The following is a 22,727-nucleotide window of genomic DNA, read 5'->3' as shown; positions in this document are numbered from 1 at the left end:
TACCACATTACACATTATTCTACTATGCATTACGAGAAGTTATCAGATTTATGGCAATGGCAGCCACCGTGTTGATCCATGTTCGCATATTTGTTGGCTATTGCTTGAACACTGTATTGTTGAAAGGTTCTAACTTACATGAGTCATCTGCCAGTCTATGTTAGGATATTGTTTAAAATATAAGTTCCTATGCTTACATTAATAAGTTACTTGTTTATGTATATTACATATAACATCGGAGTAACTACAACATATGTACCGTACTGTTCAGTTGTTCTCAAATAAGATTGCACGTAATGTTGAGTAAAAGCAAATTTAATTTTAATGTAGTTTCCGGTTATGTGCTTACCATGTTCGTTCCGTTTGTGTGCTTGTGGATGTTAAGAAAAACTTTATGCCGCTCACATTTGTGGTTTTCGCAATACCAACAGTCATATACTCAGAGCTGATAGCAGAGAATGATCATATGCTGTGTATCATTAAACGCTCAGGGCTATTTTGCAGTCGTACAGATGAAACTAACAGATTTCATGGTGCCTATTTCGAACATGGCGATTCGTTTGCAGTTTGAATGTACAAGCAGAATCCTTTAGCTTGTGCATTAATTATGATGAAAATTCTGTGTAAATATTTAACCAAGCGCAAACCTAGTAAACCCCTTTCGGATTTTCACTTTCTTAAGAAACTAACCTATGCATCTTGCTGACCCAACACTTCTTCGTTGCTCCTTTCAGGAACCTTTGGAATGGTATATTAATTATTCTCATAAAAGTCTTTTGCTAGGGCGTTAAGCTGTTCTTTACATACACCCAACGTCTTGCAACATGTTTTATGATCACCGATTGCTTAACGGGTTTGCAGCAGTAGTATTAGTGCTTAGCGTTGCCGTTTTTCAAACAAGATTTTGACCGCTTTCGGGGTTTAAATTCATGACATTAGCATTTTAGTGGCAGTCCTACACTACAAATTATTTACATATTATAGAAGAAATGGCAACTTTATAATAAGACGTGACAGAAACTTATCTGGATTTATAGTCTGGCATTTGGAATATATTTAAGCATTTTTAAACAATACAATAAATATGCTACATAGCAATACGGCCAGGCCGTTCCTTATAAATAAAAAAAATAATAATAAATAAATATTCTACGTATAAGTAAAAAAAAGAGTTGTCAGACATTTTTATTCTGTCGCAGTTTTGTCATGACACGTAAATGAAGCAGGCAAAATCATGAAAACATATTAGGCTTTTAAAGTTGAATATATCATGGTATATAATGGCAAGATGCGTTACTAACTGGTTTCAAGCACTGTTTTACGATCTTTGTGTCGTTTTTTTCGGTTGCTTCAATGTTTTGGTTTGTAAGCATGTTCATACTGCAGTCTAAAGAAATAAAACGAGAAAGAAAAACAGTTTCTTTATAGCCTGCAAAGAAACTCATAGATATCGCACTAGGCATCGGTAGAGAAGCCGATTGCGGTTTACCGTTCCGTTTTCTTGAGACTAGCAACATAATAAATATGGCAGATTTTGTGAGGAAATTAAATTGCAGGTGCCATAAATTTAACATTTATATTGATGGTACAAGAAAGAGTACATTGGTTTGAAATGTTTACCCAATCGATGCAGTAGTACGATATTGGATTTATTATTGATGTACAATTTAATTTTGGTTAGTTACAGTATTTTTGTATTACTCTTAATTATTATAATAAATTGCTTACCGTGTGCATTCCTGTTTAATTTAATTTGTAAAATTATTTTTTTAAAGTGTGTTATTTAGCCAAACCGGTAGTATAGCTTCACTCAGCAGGATCTGTATCAACTCCATTCCCCAATCCAAGTACAAAAAGTTAAAATAAAATTCTTTAGACATAACATCCCAAAAACAGCTCCATACGGTTTTGGCAATAGTTTCTTACACAGCCAAGGTCGAAATTAGCGATTGAGCGAAAAAATACACTTATACACGCGCACTCGACGTTTGGTCGTAAAAATGGTCAAAACATTTAATTTCTGCCAGTAGCAGTACTTAGTGTGCGTACAAGCTTATCAGCACGCAGCGACTTTGGCACTGGGCAAGAAATAGATAAGAAAACGATTAGAATTGGCGATAACGATGGGCATTGATTTTTGGCTAACCAAATGGGTTCATGTCATTCATTTCATTGCCACAGGGCAGTCAACAAGTGACAACTACAATTGATCATTCTTAGCGAATACTGTGTAAACATTGTTTTTTGTTCACATTAGTTGTTCTCTTTGAGCAGATAAAGCGATCAAGATTTTTTTTAAGAGGAAACGGGGTTTTTCGAACCGTTCGTGACCAAACTGCCACGGAAATGGGATTGCTCTATCATAAAAGTATTGCTGTTACATGTGGTACCAAAGAGAAGAAGAGGAACGCTGTATGAAAGATAGTATGGAATTGTCGCAGATGTGTAAGTGTTAACTTGGAGTGGACGGCTAATCGAAAACATTGATGGTTATTTAAGAGTTGTGTAGAATGTGAATACTTGTTGAAACACCTACAATGGAAGCATCAAGGGTAAGTTTTGTTACTGTTTAGTAAAAGTCATTATGCTAATAATGTAATTTGTTGTTTCTTAGAGAAACTACAAGAAAAATCCCGGATCCGGTACGGAAGGGTACCTGAATCAGCTCCGACTATCGACATTATATTTTTCCCGCCTAGCTGCGAGTGGCAAACGTTTTGAGATAGGAGTGGAAGTGGCCGTGGCCGGAAAATTCGATGACATCGTTATGCACTTGTTGGATGAAAACCAATATTGCTTGGTACAGGCCAAACACAAGCAAGATGAATCGAAGCGCATCATTCTGGACGATCTGCTGAAAACAACCACAGAATACAGTTTGCCGAAGTATTTCGATTCATTTCTGGTGCTAAAACAGGAGGAGTTGTTTCAGGCTGGACGATTGAGGTATATTGTTATCTACACCAACCTCAAGGTGGACGAGAACGTCATGAAAGTTATCGAACCGGTAGAGCCAGCCACGGATATTTTTCTTCATACGCTGAACGTACGCTGCAGAGGTAAAGAATCGTCGCTGTATCGTTTCAATACAAACTGTACTGAGTTCATTGAGCAGCTAATTGATCGCATTTCCCCCATCTGCGAGGTTGCCCGAAAGCTGGCAGAGCAGTTGGTGCAGCGGAAGAAAATTTCTATAAACCCAAATGGAATATTTCACGAATTTCATGCTCTACTCATACGTGACGTATTTGACTTGGAACGGCAGCTTTTTCGTGAATCGTTTCTTGTGGCTGTGGAAGGCATAGATCCTTGTGTGTTAAAATTTCGCTATTTACTTGAACGAACGCTGCGCTCTATCACGAAGAGTGATGATTTCTCAATCACCGAGCTCAATCGATTAATCGTTAGTGGTAAGCTGAAGTTGTTGTTTGAACCAGGATTCTTATGCAGAGCGGTTAATAAAACAAAACCTGCCAAGGATTGGATAGACTATAGAGTACAACGGACAGAAGTGGAACAGTTTTTCGACCATCTCTTACTAGCTACAGATCAGCCGAATTTTATTGAGCTGGAGGCAATCACAAAAGTGGAAGTGTTTGGTTTGAAGGAACAAGTGGACGAATATATGCGTGCTGTGTTCGATCAGGTAGATCGATGGATACGAGATTCGGAAGGACTTTTTCTCAATGCCAACGATTGGAGGCTTATCTGCAGTAATTCAAGAGCCCGTATCGCGGGCAAGAAATGGTTACTAAAATCGGAAGAATATCAAAAGTCTAACCCCGCATCTGGCTGCGTATTTGAGCGAAACACACTATTGGCGCCAATCGAACAGTTCTTGGCTACAGTTAACCAGCACAGTATGTTAGTATTAGCTCCGTACAATGCAGAAGTAAGTGCTTCAAGAGTGTTACAAGCACTGATGACGCTGCGAGAGCAGTTCGTGGTGTTCGATGCACACTGTTTTCACGATTTCGAAGATCTAGAAAGTTGTGCTTTATTTTTGAAAAACGTGTCCAGGAAGGTGATGGTAATCGTGTCCAATGACAAGTGTTGTAGTTCTGCAATTAGAAACGTGCGGCACAAGTTTAATGTGTTGACAAACGTGAAAATCATTTACGTTGCTTGTACCGTACAACAGGAATATTTTGCAGAGAAGCTTGAAAATATACATTACGACCGATTTGAGCTTGCAGACATGAGTCGACAATCACGCCAAAAACTGCTTGAAAAGAAAATCATACTTCAACAACGAAGCGTTCGATTACATGATCTACTGTCGGAGGAGATAGCACTGCAGTTGCTGGACATGGAATTTATCTCTCAGCTGCTGATGAATCAAGTAGATCCTATAGTGTACAGTTTTAAGTATCAATGTCAGCTTAAAGGACAATATTTCAGTCGTACGCTTATTAGCGATCGCAGCTTAATTGACGAAAATGGGTTTGATCAGCTGTTGACGATCAATAAAGCAGTGATACTTTCAAATGTGCCAGGTATGGGTAAAACGACTTTTTTGCAAAACTTTATTGACCGACTGTTTAGTTCACTACCAGATCATGTAATCTGCCTCATGCACCTGAAGTTCTACACCGAAACACTGGAAGAAATCACCCAGCTAAATGCTCGCACGATCAGTGTCGAAGATGCAATACGACACGCGACAAAGTGCTTTTTTGCTGGTAGTTCTCGCCTAGGCCAGGTGCTGTTTCGCAACGCGATCCTAAATACTGGCAAATTGATCGTATTGGTCGATGGATACGATAGTGTAATTAATCGCTACAAAATATCCGTCGAAAAAGCCTCCGAGCTGTTTCTTCAATATCCGTTTCGTATGCGAAACTTATTGATCGCAACAAGGCCACACGAAACGGAACACCTTCGAGCGTCACTACCCCAGGCAAGAGTAGTTTCACTGTTGCCATTCGATGAGCATCAGTGCGTCGAGTTCCTAACTGGATGGTGGAGCTGCAACAGTCACTTGGAGGCTACCAATTTGTTACAGTACCTGCGACATAGTTATGCTGACTGGATCGTCGGAAGTCCGTTTCAAATCAAACTTTTGGCTGAAATTTACCAAGAAGATAAGACAATCATCGCGAACTTTGGTGCTCTACTGGAACGGTATTTGGAGAAACAGTTTCATGAATCTAATCAGCGGGCGATACAGGTTATGGGCATTGGGCAACAACGCATGGCGGCAGAAACATTGAAACAGGCAGCTCACGAAGGCCATTGTGAACTTGCAGCACTCTTAACCTTTTATCCGGAGTCTAAAATCGACATGCCGAAGTTTGTCTTCCTGCTTGACATTGGATTGATAGTGCTTGAGGATAATCAAATGAGATTTGAACATCGTCTGTTCCAGTACTATTTCGCTGCAGAAGCGTTAATGAAGGGCAAACCCCTTGCTTATGGTGCTGACCGGTTTTGGCAAATTTTAGACGATCCGTTTAATAGATATGTGAATAAGTTTCTTACGTACCACCTAAGCAAATCAAAAAATGCACACTATCGCGAACATTTCCGTAGGACTTCACTCACTTAAGGGCAACATATCTCATCCGGTAACCGTTAATCAAATCAACAACAAATGAGTACATAAATTTTGACCCCTCTCTCTGTCTGTACCTTCACTCGACAACTACGACAGGATAACGTCCTTGGTTCGTATGCCGGCAAGTGGGGTTTTGGCATTAAATGTTCTATTCCGTCGTAAGGATGATCAATAAATAGTATAAAGAAATTTTCATGTCCTGCTTAATGGCAACATCAATCATTTCGGAAGGAATTTTCTAATTACATCGCTCTACGTGTACCGGCAATTAGTGCACAAACGCATACTGAGCTGAAGAGAAAAGAGAAAGAAAAAGGGAACGGATGAGCAAATCATACGGTGGAATGGAGACAGTAAGAAGTCCCACGGTGTGAACTGCTGGTATAATGTGTTGCATAACTGCAATGGATGTACGAAGGGATGCAGTTATCAGTGGTAGATGTTTGGAACCAGTTTCATTGTTGCCATTGGTGTGAGCTGTTCTCATTAAGAGCATTGTTAAAACGATGCAGGAGTGAGAGTTTATGCTTTGATAAATTATGTCGTTGTTCAACGACAAACTGTAGGGCATTTCTTAACAGGTAGTTATCATTACTTCAACACTGTCAAATTGTGGGAATCGTTTTGTTTTATATGATTAGGCATGAGTAGTTAGAAAATCGAAACAACGGTAGGGAAATTATTAATTATTTTTTGCTGCGTAACGTCGTACATACAGTATAATGATGTCCAATTCAACTATATAGATACATAGATGCATTAGTAGATGTAAGTACGATAGAGTTTAGGAAGAAAATGAACTGGAGATGCAATTTTGAAAGCAAAATGTCCGGTAGTTGTAAAACTAGTTAGTGAATTAGTTCCGATATAAAAAAATAATATACAAATGTTTTTCATGTATGTATGTATTAAGTTAAAATATGACATAACTAGCATAAATTGTTGGTATACGCCAAATGTTGATATATGTGAGTGTATATAGTAAATTTGCAAATATTTGAACCTCAAATAAATAATGTTTTAAATTCTATGTATATAATAAATAATTTTGAAATTAAAAAGTAATTCTAACAAGTATAGTACAGTTTTTTTTGTGAGCAAAATGCATAGCAACAATCTTTTTGTAATCGATAATTACAAGGATAATACTATGGCGTGAAATAAGTTTGATATGCCAAACAAATAGCGATGGCTACAGTTGAACACTTAAAATGACAGTATATTTACTATTACAATACTTAGTTTCAGGTTAGAGGCGTGGTGTAGCAATATGAGAGACTAATTCTCTAATAATCGAAAAGAAATAATTAACCGAGATCTAGAGGTTACAGTAATGCCATACAAACGAAAGTAATCAGAATTTAATCGAAAAACAAAATATTTTAACAAAATATTTTTTTTAACAAAATATAAACCTATATTTTGACAAATGCACGGTTCATAAAAAAAATATACATTGTAATAAAAGTTGTAAAAAATTGTAATACTCGTGTTCATAAAAATACATGTTTACGTATATGATTTTCATACTAAAGAAGGGTAAAGCATAGAGTAGTTTTGATCGAACAAATATATTGAATAATTCTTACTTAGCTATTGTTCTAATGTACCAATAATTATTATCGTTATCGTTCACTGTTCGTTGCTAGTAAATTGCGGAAACCTTGTTCCCTCGTTTCTTTATCGCTATGTTCCTTGAACTGTTGGAATGCAGATCACTTTGATGTCGGAATAAATAATCAGCAATCATTGTTCTTTGAGTGATACAGACGGATGAGAATGGTCAAATTTTGTGTGCAAGAAGTAGGTATACATAACGTAGGTATACAACATAACGATTTCAGCGAGCATCTAGTTTCAATAAAATTTGTATAAATGAGAAAAATCTAATTAACAACTGAATACAAAAGCACGGAGAAGCAATATCGGAGAATTCAGAATTGTTTTTTAATTTATCGTTTGAAAACCGTTGATTTTGTCCACCTATTATAGCGTTGTTTCTGGTATTACAAAAGGCCTACTGAAAGCAATTCACCGGTAGATGTGCAAAATACAGTTTCGAGATGGCTGTACACTGAACAAAACCAAAGGAGGCACGCCTGACTATCGCTTTTCGTTTACTTTTGCAGTTGCACTAAGTGCTTCTTAGTCAAACAATGGACCAATAGCATGGATTAGTTGTTTTCAGTGTGCCATCACAAGCTATTTTCATCAGGCTTTGATTGCAAACTACTCACCGATCTGATTAATTATTACTCTAGCCATACGGACTACTCAATTGTTTCTTGATTGTGTTCTAACTTGTTCATTGAAAACTCTCTAAATAGCTTTTTTTCATTATCCATGATGCTGTGAATATATAGTAATAAAGAATCGTATACATATGTATTTCGGAATATACGTTTGTTTGAACCACGAAAAGGCGACGATAAGCAAGTAAAATACTATTAAAATTGCATTGGGAAAAACATTGGCTTGGAGGTAAAATTTGATATATGTATGTTATACTCATACCACTACGAACAAACTGACGAAAACCGCAAACATCATTCTTACAGTGGTTAAGTCCTACACGAAGTCTTAAGAAACGTTGAAAGTTTAAATAGCTGGAATAGACATTTTGGATTGAGGTGCGGCAAGTTTCTTAGACACATTCTATGCAGAAATGCAAAACTTGTGCAGCTTGTTGATTCTGAAACTGGTCGTACTGATTGGACGAACCAGCAAATAACAAATTGGTACAAAATATCGTAACCTTATTTGTTATCAAACTTTGTTAAATCCATATAAATTTAAGAATTGCATATAACAAATACATCATTTCCCATGTATGCCATATGTGTGAACAAATATTAAAGTGCACTTTAGCAAGAAATTCTAACCTTTGCTTAGATACCTGTTCCGCGATTTTCGTCTAAACTAAGAAAAGTAAAATTTTAAGCAGTGATCGTCATTCATAAACCGCAAAACAAGTTTAAGCTCTATTTATGCTTCTGAGATGCATGAGATCGTGCCTCGTACCCGTACATTTCCAGCCTGTCCCAAGCTATTAGGATTTGTTGGCAAAGTTTGCAGTCATTTGATTATTGGGGTTGGACGTTGCGGGCAACGGAGATCCGATTTTAACGGCATATGGTGAAACTTTCTCTACAACTTGCTTCAATGCAATTGTCAGAATGGGTGAGCGCCTTACGGTTGGCTAAAAATTTACTGACGTTAACATGAACATTGTTTCACTAGTAGGGAAATATTGCTCAAGGAAGAAAATCTAATTGCTAACATTACTCGAGCAAAGCATTAATTATTTGATGAGCGTTAAGCTTGTTTAAAAACAAATGTTAATAAATGTAGCTCTTTATCCCCACGATCAGAATATTGAACAGTGATTGAATTTTGTATAATAATAAAATATTGTTTCACATAAATTTCATTTCAATATTCTTTATTCGAGTTTGGATCACTGCACATGCTCCAAGAAATATGCAATTGAAGGCAATGTGTGATTTTTAATCTTTGCTACAATTGGATTATTATGCTTTGACAATTCCCAAAGTTCATTTTGTCAATTGAAATATTGAATTTCCATTCAGAAGAAACAAGAGTATATTGCAACATCACTTTAGAAAAAATGGACAAATTTACCCAGCGATGCCGGTGAGTCGGATGTTCTCAAAACCCTTCCTTCAAAGAGATGTTATCCGAAACCAATGCCAATACCCAAACCATGATAGGAAATTCCATCAGAAAAATTAAATCAATTTAAGAAATTAAAAAGAAAGAACGCTCCAATTCCAAGCATACCCCAAGCGGCGATCGCAGAATAAAAGTCACTCGTTTGGAGAAATCAGCTCTATGCTTTTCACTTACACCTTTGACTTCTACTTCTAGCGTATTCTTATCGATGCAACCGCTGTCACTTCCTACCCCTGGACTGGACTGGATTTACGCCTGACTCATATGTACACGCAATGCATTTGGTAATAGATGGTGTCGGGTGAGGAAACGAAGTCTATGGTCGAGAGTTTTCTTTTCCAAATCGGTACACAGGTGGAAAGCAAATTCAATCTGCTCTCTATTTTTAAAATGATTACAAATGCATTCCCGAATATTGAAGGGAGTGCAAGCGGCATTCAATACCGGACATCGAAGCTTTGCCAGAATGTTTCGTATCGAGTTAGGAATGACCGGTCGCTAGCTATCGGCATAGCTAGTGAGAGTACAAGACTTAATGTTTTGAAGATTTCAAGAGAGCTGAATACTTGACAGTTCGATCGATTTGATTAAATGTATGTACGAGGTTTGTACACCACAAGAACTGAGAATATATTTATAAAACGTTGCTATGTAATTGGTTTGGCACAAACATAAAAAAATTAACCACGAGTTAATAGCACAATCAAGTTTGTTTTCTAAGTGAACTACATGTAATTTAAATCAACTTGTAGGTCATTTACATAATGTTAATTGGAACATATAGTTCTAAACTCAGACAAACTTTTATCTGGACAAATCTTTCCATATCAAGCTAAGTGTGAAATCCTGAAAAGAGTGATCATCATCACCATCATTGGGCCGCTCGCTGTTGAGCACGTCGTGCTGAAGTATATCCAGGTCATCAATCCATGTCTATGAAAACCGAGTGAATACAAATATATCGACGAAAACTAGTTCTGGTAGTTGTTTCAAGAACGAAGCGCGAAGAGCGTTACCCTACGATGGAGGGATTCGAGCCGCATCAAGGCACTAGTCCAAGAAAGCCACCACAATAGTGTGGCTGGTGACGACGGACGAATACCAGAGCAGTATAGAGTCTTAGTACATACATTCATAAGGGTCATAAAGCTCATGTGTCGGGTTAGTGACTTGTCCGCAGCGGCGCTGGCGTTTAACTGAAGATAATATTGACGCATTTATCATAACTATTCCAACGTGTTAGTGCGTCACTATTATCATTCTATTCGATCGTAACTCGCGATCGACTGAAGATAATAGTGAAGCATTTATCGTAACTATTTCAAAAGTTGTGTTAGTTTGTTTCTCTTTTCGTCTATGCCTCAAAAACTCGTTTTATTCCGTTGTTGCATTGGTCGGTGTGCATGTCTATCATTGCACTATCTATCGTTGATTCCGTCACCTTGAGTATTCGTTACGCTTTCCGTAATCGGTCGTAAACACTTAGGCCAAAGTATGTCTGTCTGGTGTACGTATGTCCCTAATATCACTTGAGAATCTGTACATGTACATATATCTCTAGGGGTTCTTGTTAGAGTTGTTTTCTGCATTTAGTTGCTTCGACAACGTACATAAGGTCAAGATGTACTTTCAGTCTAATCACGCACAATTAAAGACACGGCAGAATGAAAACTGCATGAGAGGGTCTTTTTTGTCGGAATTGCTTCGGACCTATTGTAATATATTTCTCTTCTGATATTTTTGAGGCATCTTTTGTACTGTAATGTCGTACTAGCAACGAATACTCTACCATTACGCAGTAGATTAGCATGACTTGTCATCAAGGTGCAAATTTCAGATCTCTTTTGCATGGCAGTGAGTAACCAAGGTGCAATTTCTGAATGGTGCTCTTGAAATACACAAGAAACTTGATCTTCTTCGTTGCATTAAAGGAATGATCAATTTATTTTGTGAATGGTTGTTTCACTTCATGTTATACTGAATTATTGTTCCCATATGTTCGGATCTACTTTCTTGGTATTAGTAGCGGTGGTAATACGTTCTATCTTCTTTATTATGCGTATAGTCGGGGATCTCCTACGTTGTGACGTGCTCTGACCGATCGTGCTCTGCCCGCTAACAGAGCTACGCACCTATCCTACCCATTTAACAAAATTCAACTATTTCACTATAAATCTAACACCCCACTTGCATTCCTTAGCAAATTGGAGCATAAGTGTTATGTGTTGGTCACTTCTGGCTTTCGGTTCGTCTAATTATTTAACTTTCTTACTGTTGCAGACGCAACACCCTACCGAACAAAATTTCACCGGCTTTTTTATCTTTTATATTTTTCTTTATTCATTTTCTTTATTTTTATTTATTCTTTATTAATTAAAAATTTATCCGCTTCGTTGGTCAGTCGGGATCAAAAAGACTCTTTCCGTGCGGTCACGGATCGTCCTCTCGATCCCACGTCACCGTTCGGATCCTGAATGGTGACATCCACAACGACGCCCTCTACCGCACGGTAGCTCAACTTCTCTGCTTCTTATTGGTCGTTATTCAATTCTTTTTGTATTATTATGTCCTTGATGTAATTTGACTTTTTCGATTTTTATGTTGTAGTTGGTTATTTTATATGGTTGGATTAAGTTGTGTAAGTTTAAGCTTCTGTTTTGGATTTGTGGTTTTTCAAAGATTCTTAAGATAAAAGAACTGTGCACGCTTTAGCTGACGATGATGAACGATGACGAGTTCTTAATATGTTGACAATTATTTACCAAACTGCTTCAGAAATGCTTCACTACTACGCAAATATAATATAATATAAGGAACACATTTTACACTGATAAGCACACTGGCTGTGTAATTTCTTTGTATAAAGCAAATTCATCGATACTTTTGTTCGCCGAAAATTTTGTGCAAAATGTGATATTATGTGAAACTGAATTTTAATTTAAGCTAACAAATAATAATAAAAGTTAAAACATATTTTCATCTTCATGAATGTTTTCCACTCAATTCTATTCTATTTGTATCTAGCCGTTATTTGTATCTAAGTTTAATGTGTAAACAATAAACCAAATCAATGAAAACTAATGCAATGGTTTCGGACAGATCTTTCTAGCAGCAACATTCGCTCGTTAACATGAGTTCGTTCGAAACCAGAACTGTGATTGAGGTAGTAGCGCTAACAGCAGCAATGCACGGTGGAATAATGCATTACCTATGGATTGAAAAGCTTATTTAAACACAGTGTGACTGGCAAATACCCGAAGGGTACATACATCACTCGCTCCGACACGTTAGTGAAATGGAAGAAAATCAAACGTGTTCTTAGTGTTTAGCAAAGGGATTGATGTTTCAACGCGAATCCTTTTGCCAAGCTTTGTTCTTTTCTTTCTCCTGTACTTTCTTTATTTACCTACAGATAAAACTATTGTGCTAATCTCAAAAAGGATATAAAAATTGCAACGTTATTAAGGCGACTGTGTGTCTTTTAAAGATCGATTTGGAATTTATTTTCGCAAACAAAATAATATGTTACTTTTTTGTGAACTTATATTTTCATTGATTATGCAGCTTCGTTTTTTCATTGCAGATGTCATAGATAAACATTATCACATTTTTTACTCATAAGCTACTTAAGGTGCTTAGATTTTATTTTATTTTCAATATGCAAAATACAAGATTGCATAACATGCATAACAAATGTTTTATGTAAACAAAATGACTCCTAGTAAGCAAAGGAGTTATTTTTCTACTAGCATAAACGTGCAGTTGTAATTTAAGCTTTTCTAATTCGTTATACATTAGCGAACGGAAGATATTCTAATTGACGTTGTACCTTCTAATTACGTTACAAATGCATTGAATGTAATCAATGAATGTAGATCGCAAAGAGAATGCCTTAAACCTTCATTTGATGTATTATTCTCCACTAGCCCGTGTTGGCATTGAATCATTCACAGCAAAGCAATGGTCCGGATTTTGGAGTGCTGCATATGTCCAATGAAATTCGGAAACGTTCGATAGGGTAGCTTTTTCGGTCCTGTAAACTATACGGTGGTAAGCATATTAAGGAATCCATGGTGAATCAATTCCCAAAATGCTGCTCCTCTGAAACGTAGAAAGACATGGAATGCTACATGACACAGTACGCTCAAGTAGATTTATTTGTCGTTCAACTTTCTCAAATATCTGAATCGTAACCCAATCCGAAGCATGGAATTGGGAATCGTTTGGTATGGCCAGAATGCCGTGTGTGGCAGTTTTGTCCATGTGTCCACCAAAGGATATATTTAAATCCATGAATGGACGAGAATCGAAAATAAATTTTATCGATAGAGATTTAGTAGAAATAATAGGAAAATGCACTCAACGAAATTTATCTTTTCACGATCCGTCTATTCCTGTTAGATTGGTCAACGGATGCTCTAGAAAAAGGTCGAAAAGGCGAAGATCGTTGGAATATTTTTACTTTTCTTAAGACGATCCGGAATGGAGAAGAAAACATTGTTCGAATTGTGTGTATAATTCATCTTTTTTTTAAATTTAATGTAAAAAAATCAATAGAAGGTTTATAACACATTCAGCTGCACTTTTTCATAAAAGATGTATTCCTAAAATTGTTACCCCCTAATGTCTTTTGCAGGTTTGTTTGTGTTTTGTATTTTATAAAATAATAAAAATAAAATATTAAAAACAATATTTTCATAAAGCTACGTAATGTTTTGATGCTTTGGAAATTTACATAGTTATTAATTTTAAACCCTGAAAATTACATGCAATTCTTCCAAAAATGTAGAACCGTTAGAATGATTTTCAAAACATTCCTAAAACTAATCTTTTAGCTAATGCACACACGTATGTGATGGTGCTATGTGAAATCTGTTACCTTTTCTGTGTTTGCAATACATTGTACATATGAACTGAGCGACGGGGATACTACCGCGTCAAAGAACACAGCAAATTCAATTTATTCCGGCTAACTTTCAGATTTTTCGTTTTTTAAGTTGTTTGTTGTGCATCGTGCATCGTGCATTTTTCGGTTTATTTTTTAAGCACTGACCGAAGAATGGACATCCTTGAGCGCAAATCGATCTTGCTTGCGAATGAAAACTATGTACAGAAACGTAAACGAATCGATTCGAGTTCGAGAAGAAATAGTAGCGTTTTAAAACGAAAAATTGAACAACATCGAATTAACTACCTTTGTTTTGCTTTGAAACTTAGTCGTACATTTCGACGAACAAATTGTAGTGATTAACTGTTTAAGAGATGTGAGAAATAGCAAATGTTTTATAATAAAATATTAGTTTAAAAACAAAAAGGAAAAATGTAACAAGAAATAAAGTGACATTGATATTTTGTTACAAACAATAAATCATGCTCAATTAAATTAATAAAAAATATTTAAAAAATGCAAAACTCACACTCGTCCATCACGTGTTAAATTTGTGTAGCTAAAAATTACTTCAAATATTTGAAAACACACAAAAGAGCTCAGCGCCTTCGATGAGCTGTTAAGCGTAACGGTGGTTTCCGGTTGTGCTTAAATTGATATTAAATAAGCATCATCACCGTCACTGAATGATGAAATAAAATAAAATAACAATAACAGTAGCAATGATACGTCAGAAAGCGAAACGTTTCGCGCTCCTTCCGGTTTATCTGTTGTCTGTCGTGTCTCGGTCGATTTTTTGTTCATTCGGTTGCTTCGTGCAAAATAGCAGCACGCGCGCACCGCACAAGCAAGTGAATATCAACGCTTGCCTTCGACCCCAAGAAAAAGATGTGCCAAAAGGTTGGTTATCTCAGGACGAGCGTAAAATGGAGGGTTTTTTTGCAGAAGGGCAGGCATGCGACAAGAGAAAAGCGCCACTAAAACGTGTATCTGATAGAGCAAGGGAGAAAAGCAAGTGAGCGAAAAGGAAAAAGAGAGAAAAATAGGAGCTGCATGAAAGTGGAAGAAATTAGCGGACAGGAAGACGGGAGGGAGATTTTTTGAGGAAAATCGACAGTGGTTGCGGTGCCAGGTCGAAAGGAATGTGACGAGTGAAAGAGTAAATAAAGTATGCAATTATGATCTCCTTTTATCATGCTGTTTCAATCCTATTTTCCGCCTGTTGTACGATACCATTAGCATACTTTGATAATGTTGTCTGTGGGCGAGAGGACGCCCGGTGGACCGGTGCGACGTGGTGCGTTTAAGTGATTGTGTTGTGGGAAAATAGCTTTGATCATATTGGAAATTTTGCCAGACGCTGCCTACCCGACGCGTGCGAGCACTACGTACGGTTCGGGCCATTTTCGTGCGGAAACGCGAAATCAAGCGGGGAAAATCGAGCAATGTTCGGAAAATCGTCGCTTGCCATATCGCTGGTTCGTCTTTTTTTTGCGATTGCTACCACTCGGCAGGGGAATGTGTACAGTTTTGTTTTGATTCCATTCGTTCGTAACTGCCAGCAGGATTCGTGATATAATTACATTATTTCCCCTCTCGCAGTTCGAATCGGCGAATTCTCCTCCTTATTTATATCACAGCCTGCTTCCCGTTCTGTCCGTCACACACACTCACTAGTACAATGTTTCACTCCCACATAGCGCCAAAGGATGCTCGGCTGTGGTAGCCATAAGCGTGCACATAAACACAGTGATATTCATTCAATTACAATTATCGTAATGGCGCCAGATCGTCCTTTAGTGGTTGTGCCGTAATCGAGAAAAGTGGCTATTGTAAGGATGCCGAGTAGGGTGGAAAACAGAGCAAGGCAGAAGAGAGGTCAGCACCCTTTGCCCAAAAAAGAGACTTTGAGAGAGAGAGAGAGAGAGAAAGTGAAAGAGAGCGAGAGCTGCAACATGAGGGAAAAATGGAGTGCTGGAGATTGTTTCTCTCTGTTTTGATTTTTTCCACCCAGTCCCATAATGGGATGTACATTCTGCGCTCATTTTCCTGCATCCGAGATGTTTGCCAAGCCAAGATGCTTCGGCAAAAGCGGCAACATTTGTGTTGATGGTCGCATACCGTAAGGATGTGTTTCTGCAAACGTCCTGTCCATCGTAATAGTGGCGTGAAAAAGGGTTTCGGTGGTTTGTGAAATAAAAGCTGTTTAGTGCTGAAACGTGTGACAGTGAATGAAAAACTGGTTGTTGGAAAAGTGTACGTGATTGCCTTTACCATGCTCTAAATATGATTTGTCGCTGTGTTTTTTCTCCAAAAAGGAAAAAAGTTTTAATTACTGCGATAGATATTGTAGCCAGTGTAGAGAATTTATTACAAGTATATTAAGAATTGATTAATTATCGAACATAGTTATAGGACTGGTAACAGCAATGTATAATGTGTTACAAAAGAAGCGGACAATTTTGTAAAGAATGAAAAATTCCTTTGTGTCATGAAATGAATTGTTGCTTCGGACGCTAGATATATTTAAAATTAAGTCCATGTACAAATACATGTTTTATTCCTTGCGCTAAACTGCTACCATAAACAACTACTTTATACAGAATTTTGAATCTCTGTTTTATAAAATTTTCCTATCGACTAAATAAGTACATAATAATGTTAAGAGCAATTATTAACATGAAACAATTACATGTATGATATTGATGCAATGTAGATTTTCAACATCGTTACAGTACTGCATACAAAAATCACTTTTGATAAATAAGACAAATAATTGTGCAATATAAACATCTACTATGTTAACAGTGAATCGGCGTGTGTAATAAATGCATTATTGGTGTATTATTTAGTTTTACGAGTGAAACAAACCATCGAGTTTTGTGTTATTATCTGAAGAAAGCAGAAATCCAGAAACAGCAAATTAATCTATAGGAAAATACTCGAATGGTGTTACTTCCAAAACAAAATAAGGGAAACCTAAACCGTGTGTTGCAAATCGGTGGTAAACTCCAAGTCGCCTACCGCAAGTAGAATAATCAATTTTGGTAAGTGCACGTTTCAATATCGTTATATGAAAGTAATTTAATTTCCCTGTCTCTAATGAACGGTGATAAAAAAAATACCACCCTCCCCTGCGTGGAGCTTCCATTTTGTCTATTAAACGATCGGGAAAAGTGGGAAAAGTCGTTTGGATACAAAACACAACTAACAGTCAACGGAAGCCAAAAGAAGGGTGGAAAAACCTTTATAGAGAATGGCAGATTTGTGGTACACCGGTACAGGGAAAGAGAAACGGATAAATGGGTTTTAATGTCACTATATAGGTAGAGCTGTAGTGTGATGGTGGAATGAAATGATCTGTTAACAGGGAAATGAGCTTTTTCTTTTATTAACCTCATCAAGTGGATACTAAGACATGTTGGTTAGAATGTTACAGTTTGATAACGTTTGGTAGGGCGTATTGTTTAGGTGGTTAGCAATTAATACTACTTTTAATATAACTACCGCTGGTTTTCTTCGGACTCCAGAGTAAATACAATTCATATCTACAGCCGGTAATATTTGATTTCGTTTCGATATGATTATTCGACATCATTTTAAAGCTTTACATTAACTGTACAGTATTAGGGCAGATAGTTCATTTTTGTTCTTTCTCATCGTTGGTTGGAGTGAGAAATGTAATAACATATAAAGGAACGCTCATCTTTGCAAACAACAGCTAACTGTCATGAATGTGTGAACGGTTATCTATGAAAAGGTTTGCGAGTGTTTGTTGTAGATTCGGTTCCTTCTTTTAGCTGCCATCGATCGACGCAACGACGTGGATGCGTTACACTAGATTGGTCGTGTCTGGTAAGAAGGCAAGGAATGCTGATTGATTGACATTGTTGCAGACAATACGCAAGTGAGCTCAAAAATCCCTCACCTAGAAATAAATGAAAACGGAAACAGATGATAAAGGGATTTTTCAAAGAAATAAAAAATAAAACCATACGATATGAAAACGTATATTTCTGTAGGTGTAATTATTTATGTTTGAATTCAAAACTCTATTTTTAAATAATGTTGAAGAAACAAATATATTTTACTTTCGAGCGCATATTCCGGTTGTATAAGAAACAACTATCATCTTCGTAAATGTTAATCAATTATGGTTAATTACGATAAATAATGTACACTTAACAAACTAGCTGCTGTTAGTTATTAATATTGTTAATACATATTACGCAAAAGGATGTACGCCACCGATGTGTAGCTTCCAACATGCATAATTGTAATCTTACTGTGTCTGTAAATAATTCCGAGCCACGTGCCACTGAACCACCAGCTCGAGGATTCGGTTTTCCTCGGAGGGTAAAATTATCCTGCAGCGCGCGGGCAAGGGAAATGTGTTCATTCTTTCTTTACTTTTCCCATTTCCGGTCTCCTTTTCAGCGTCGCGATACGGTACAAAGCATCAGCAACAAATGCCGCCGTGAAAGAGTAATGCCTTTTTTTTCGGGGAGCGGCACTTTTTGCAATCACTTGATTGCCATTTTCCGAAAAAGACTCTCCCAGATTGGCTCTCGATGCTTTGCAATGTTAGCGGTATGGAGTAAATAGGGAGTAGAAGGGAAATGGAATGATGGACGTATAAGTTTAATGGAATGTGTAGGTGTTGGATCTGGCTTACCGAACTAGAATGAGTTGCATTCAAAAAGGAAGCTCCCGTGAGAGTTGAAAGATATTGCTCCTACGTACGAGCTCTCTGGAAAATAAGACAGATCGACAAAAAGTGGAGAAAAACCACTTAAATGACTGTGTTACAAAACAATCGAGGGATTGATTTTCGGGAAGAATGAAACCAGTGAAATGTGAAAAGCCGCTCACATGCTTTTGTAATCTTGTTTATTAGATTTTACTACGGCATGGCATGTGCAGCAAACTTCTGTGGGCAAAAGCCGTTCAGAAACGTTTATAAACGCGTTTTATAAATAGTATGATAAATACTACTATTATTCATATTACTGTTGTATATTGCTCATCATTATCACAATTTAAGACTTTCTTATGGTTTAAATTTCCTATTATCGCGAAGTTATTCAAGCGGAATGCTACATTCTGGCGATTATGACACTGAAACCAGGGTTATGGGTTGTTGTCAATAAAAAAATACGTTATCTATTTTGTTTATTTGTTTGAAAATACTAAAGCAGTGCTAATAAGCGCCATGTCGTTCGGTGGTCGCCATATTGAAGGCCTCAAACCCCAAACAAACAAAATGGTATACATTGCCTGCATGGTGTCTACGCACATATCGTGTATATGCAAGCTTTGTAGCAAACAGCTCGTACAAAAGTTTCTGCTATGTTGCTGTCTGCATCAGCCTTGGCCGTCTCCCCACCAGTACGTTTATCGGATCAGTAGGAAGCACACTAACTAACTCGCTAACTAACTACCTAACAACAAGCATAAAATATATGCGAATGCCTCGAAGTCCGTTACTCCATGCGCAAATTGTTCCTCTTGCTTTGTACGCTCGGAGGCAGATTTAGGTGAAACTCTTCGTCTAATGGGTAATTGCTTTCCACTGAAATTTTTGCATGCCAATTTATGCAGCCGCTACAATCATTTGAAACAACTAGAAATATCATGGGATATTAAACAGTGTCGGCCATCCTGAAGGAATCATGATGTTGTTAAATAAATATCTACATAGTTGAAATTGAACAATAATATTATAAAGTTTAATAAATTTATACGCGAATGAATTAGAAACTGAGAAAATCTTTCGAAAGTAATGCGAATGCCATAAACAAAAATTCCAACTCACATGAAATGTTAAGTTTATATTCAAAACGTCGACTGTTGAATGAAAAAATAATGAAGGAAAGAACGTTGTGTTGCGTTACAGGGAATGGAAGAGTTTCTGTTTCTCATTAAAATTCTCTAACTGTAAGCAGTTGGCAAACTTGCTATTCACAGGCAACATTCGATTTATTATTTGCGTGCTTGTTCGGAAAAGCGTGAAATGTGAACCATTTGTCCAATGTCCCCATATTGGATGCTGCTATTTCTCCGTATGATTCAGCCATAAATGTGTGTTCGTAAACGAAATTACCTACCGGTTACCGAGAAACCCTCAAAGGGTAGTATCCGTGCAAGATGATCAGTACTCTACCGAAGAGTTTTTCTCCAAATTCACTCACTCACACACACACACACTCTCACGCGAAAAACTTCCACACTTCACACTTCGTGAGCATCACCTACCAAATCACAATCCAGTTACTTCCGTCCCAATATTCATGGTATTGTCCATACAATCTACTCAGAAGGATATAACCGTATCGGATTCGTTTTTTATCGTACTCTTCCCCGACCGAGGCCCAGCATGCTTTTCAGCGGCACTTTTGCCGGTTCGGTCCGACACTGCTAGGCAAAACTCTAAGCGTCTTATGTGTGGATGGCTGGATTTGCGAGCACCACGTGTCCACTGGTTGGCTAAAACGTATCACAGAAACGAACGAAACAGGGAGTGTTACACACATTGTCTATTAGAAGCGCCAACCCTTGGGTGGAGGGGAATGGCAGTGGCGACGGAACGGCGGACGAAATCAATTTAATATTTTTCCATTTTCAATTTTCTGTATGTGTCCACCTACTAACTCTGTTCAATTCTGCCGACTCGTACTTCGTTCCTTACGCTTTTGCAATCCTTTGTTATTTCGGAGAGTATATCACATAGAAGGGCACAAAATCTGCATCTCTGTAGCTCGGGACAGGCATTTTTTCTTTGTTCTCTGACTCCTTTACCGAATCATCCTGCAATAGCAAAACCAATTTTATAGATTTGCGGACAAGTTTGCTTGCATGGGATTCCAATGCGGCCTTGCTGCAACAATAAATACAAAACATGACCTTCTTAATAACTCATATCTTTGTCCACTTGCCTCTAACGTGAAACTTAAAAAACAATTGAATTTAAAATACATATAAAAAGGCTTGAATACTTTTACAGTGAATCCGCTGGTCGATCAATGATCGGTCTATGAAACTATACTCATAAAGTTGTATCGAAACTCGTTAAGATCAATCTGTGTAATCAGACAAATATCAACAATATGGTTCTATATAATCGTAATCAAATGAATCAAGTGAATAGCAAAGAGAATTCTACATACATAATTAATTATTATAATTATAACGTAATAAAGGATAATCAAGAAATTTATTAGCGCATAGAATTTAATTTACTTCGAATATGTTGCCTTCATCTGAATTAATTTGAGTCAATAAAACAAATAAAACAAAACAAAATTGTTAACGTGTGCGCATCCCACATATTACATATGTGCATTTGTGAAAGTATGCACATAGACAAATTTCAATTTGAAGGATATTTATTTTTTTTGAACTCTACAACCTTTTTCGGCTATGGCCTACGACTAGAACTACCCATATTCAGATCGACACAGGCTAGGGTGTTGGAAACACGAAAAACCATTTGAACCGTGGCCGGACATCGTGTATTACAGGGCTTTACAACTTATTTTTAAACGCAAAATAATTTTTCATTTCGATAAAGGACTATTTCAACAAACTATGAGCATTTCATTTCATTTTCGATTTCATTTTCGTAGCATTTAATTTCAACATTTGTAGTGTCTAACCGAGACCGAAAGGAAATGTTAACATAGAATTTGAAATGCTAATAGAATAATAAATGATGAAAAGTATAATGATGAACCCATTATTTGATGCTTATTTAATCTATAGAAAGTCATTAAAAATGTAAATTACACAGAGCTGGATCTTCCACTACGCAAACTCTAAAACCGATGGGCTAAGGCGGAACCCGAGGTGAAAAGGAGCAAAAACATTTTAGAGACCTGTAGGCCCGTCCTTACATCTCAAAATCCCAGTCACGAGTGATTTGCGTTTTTGTAGAAAACCACACATCGACGCATTGACAAAAATCTTTAAAAAAAATTGAGGCAATTTATGAGAAATCGTTTTGACAAATCCAACGCCTCAGATGTCCAGAATGTTAACAAAACTTTCTTCTGTTTACCATTTTTTTAATGAAAGAACAATTTTTGTGTGCCGTTGTTAATATAAATGCATACTGAAGAATTAAAACTCATATCAATTATCATTTAACCAACTTAACTGATTGTTTACTTTTGTTGTTTCTGCAACGGGTAAATGTATTTGTTATTGTTTCTCTGACGAAAAGAGAAGCAGCATGGTCGCTGCTTGAGTGATGGTTTGTGAAAAACATTTGCAGAAAAACTTAAAAGACAACGGCGACTTTAGTTTTTAGACGCATTTTGAGGGATTTCAGTGACTAAGGAAATTTGAGAAAAAGTCTCAGCTGTCATGGCCCAGTGCTTTTAGGTTTTAATTTGTATTCTTTCGGTGGTGGATGTACTGGTGAGCGACGGCTTTCCGGCCTGGTGTGTCTAAGGGCCTCCTGAAGGAAGCTTCGATTATTTTTTTCGCAAATTCGCACACAAACCAATCCAGCATAAAGTAAGTTTTTTGAACAATAAATTAAAAAAGAAAATTCTTCTTGGCTTAACCATTTCTGGCTTGCTAGACTTA

The 22,727-nt window shown here is 37.1% G+C and overlaps 2 protein-coding genes across 9 annotated transcripts in view; both read left to right on the top strand.

Moving 5' to 3' along the window:
* The window catches only part of LOC125768301 (LIM/homeobox protein Lhx3-like), a 91,325-nt gene that overhangs the window by 28,275 nt on the left and 40,323 nt on the right, over window positions 1–22,727 (top strand). The window contains exons 1-2 of one of the 8 annotated variants that reach the window (XM_049435746.1): window positions 14,604–16,394; window positions 16,874–17,185. The exons of 3 other annotated variants lie outside the window; for them this stretch is intronic. The gene's annotated coding sequence lies outside the window, so the exon portion shown is untranslated. Of the gene's footprint in view, window positions 1–14,603; window positions 16,395–16,854; window positions 17,186–22,727 lie in introns of those variants that run through there. 4 more of the 8 variants (XM_049435742.1, XM_049435741.1, XM_049435739.1 and 1 more) reach the window with 4 other exon arrangements.
* LOC125768266 (uncharacterized) lies at window positions 1,860–8,215 on the top strand. Its single transcript, XM_049435669.1, has 2 exons — window positions 1,860–2,552; window positions 2,615–8,215. The coding sequence occupies exons 1-2, from the start codon at window positions 2,538–2,540 to the stop codon at window positions 5,546–5,548; spliced, it is 2,949 nt and encodes a 982-aa protein (XP_049291626.1). The 5' UTR covers window positions 1,860–2,537; the 3' UTR covers window positions 5,549–8,215.

This window comes from Anopheles funestus, chromosome 3RL (assembly GCF_943734845.2).
Source record: "Anopheles funestus chromosome 3RL, idAnoFuneDA-416_04, whole genome shotgun sequence".
Taxonomy (NCBI): Eukaryota; Metazoa; Arthropoda; class Insecta; order Diptera; family Culicidae; genus Anopheles; species Anopheles funestus.
This window is presented reverse-complemented; position numbering and strand designations above follow the sequence as displayed.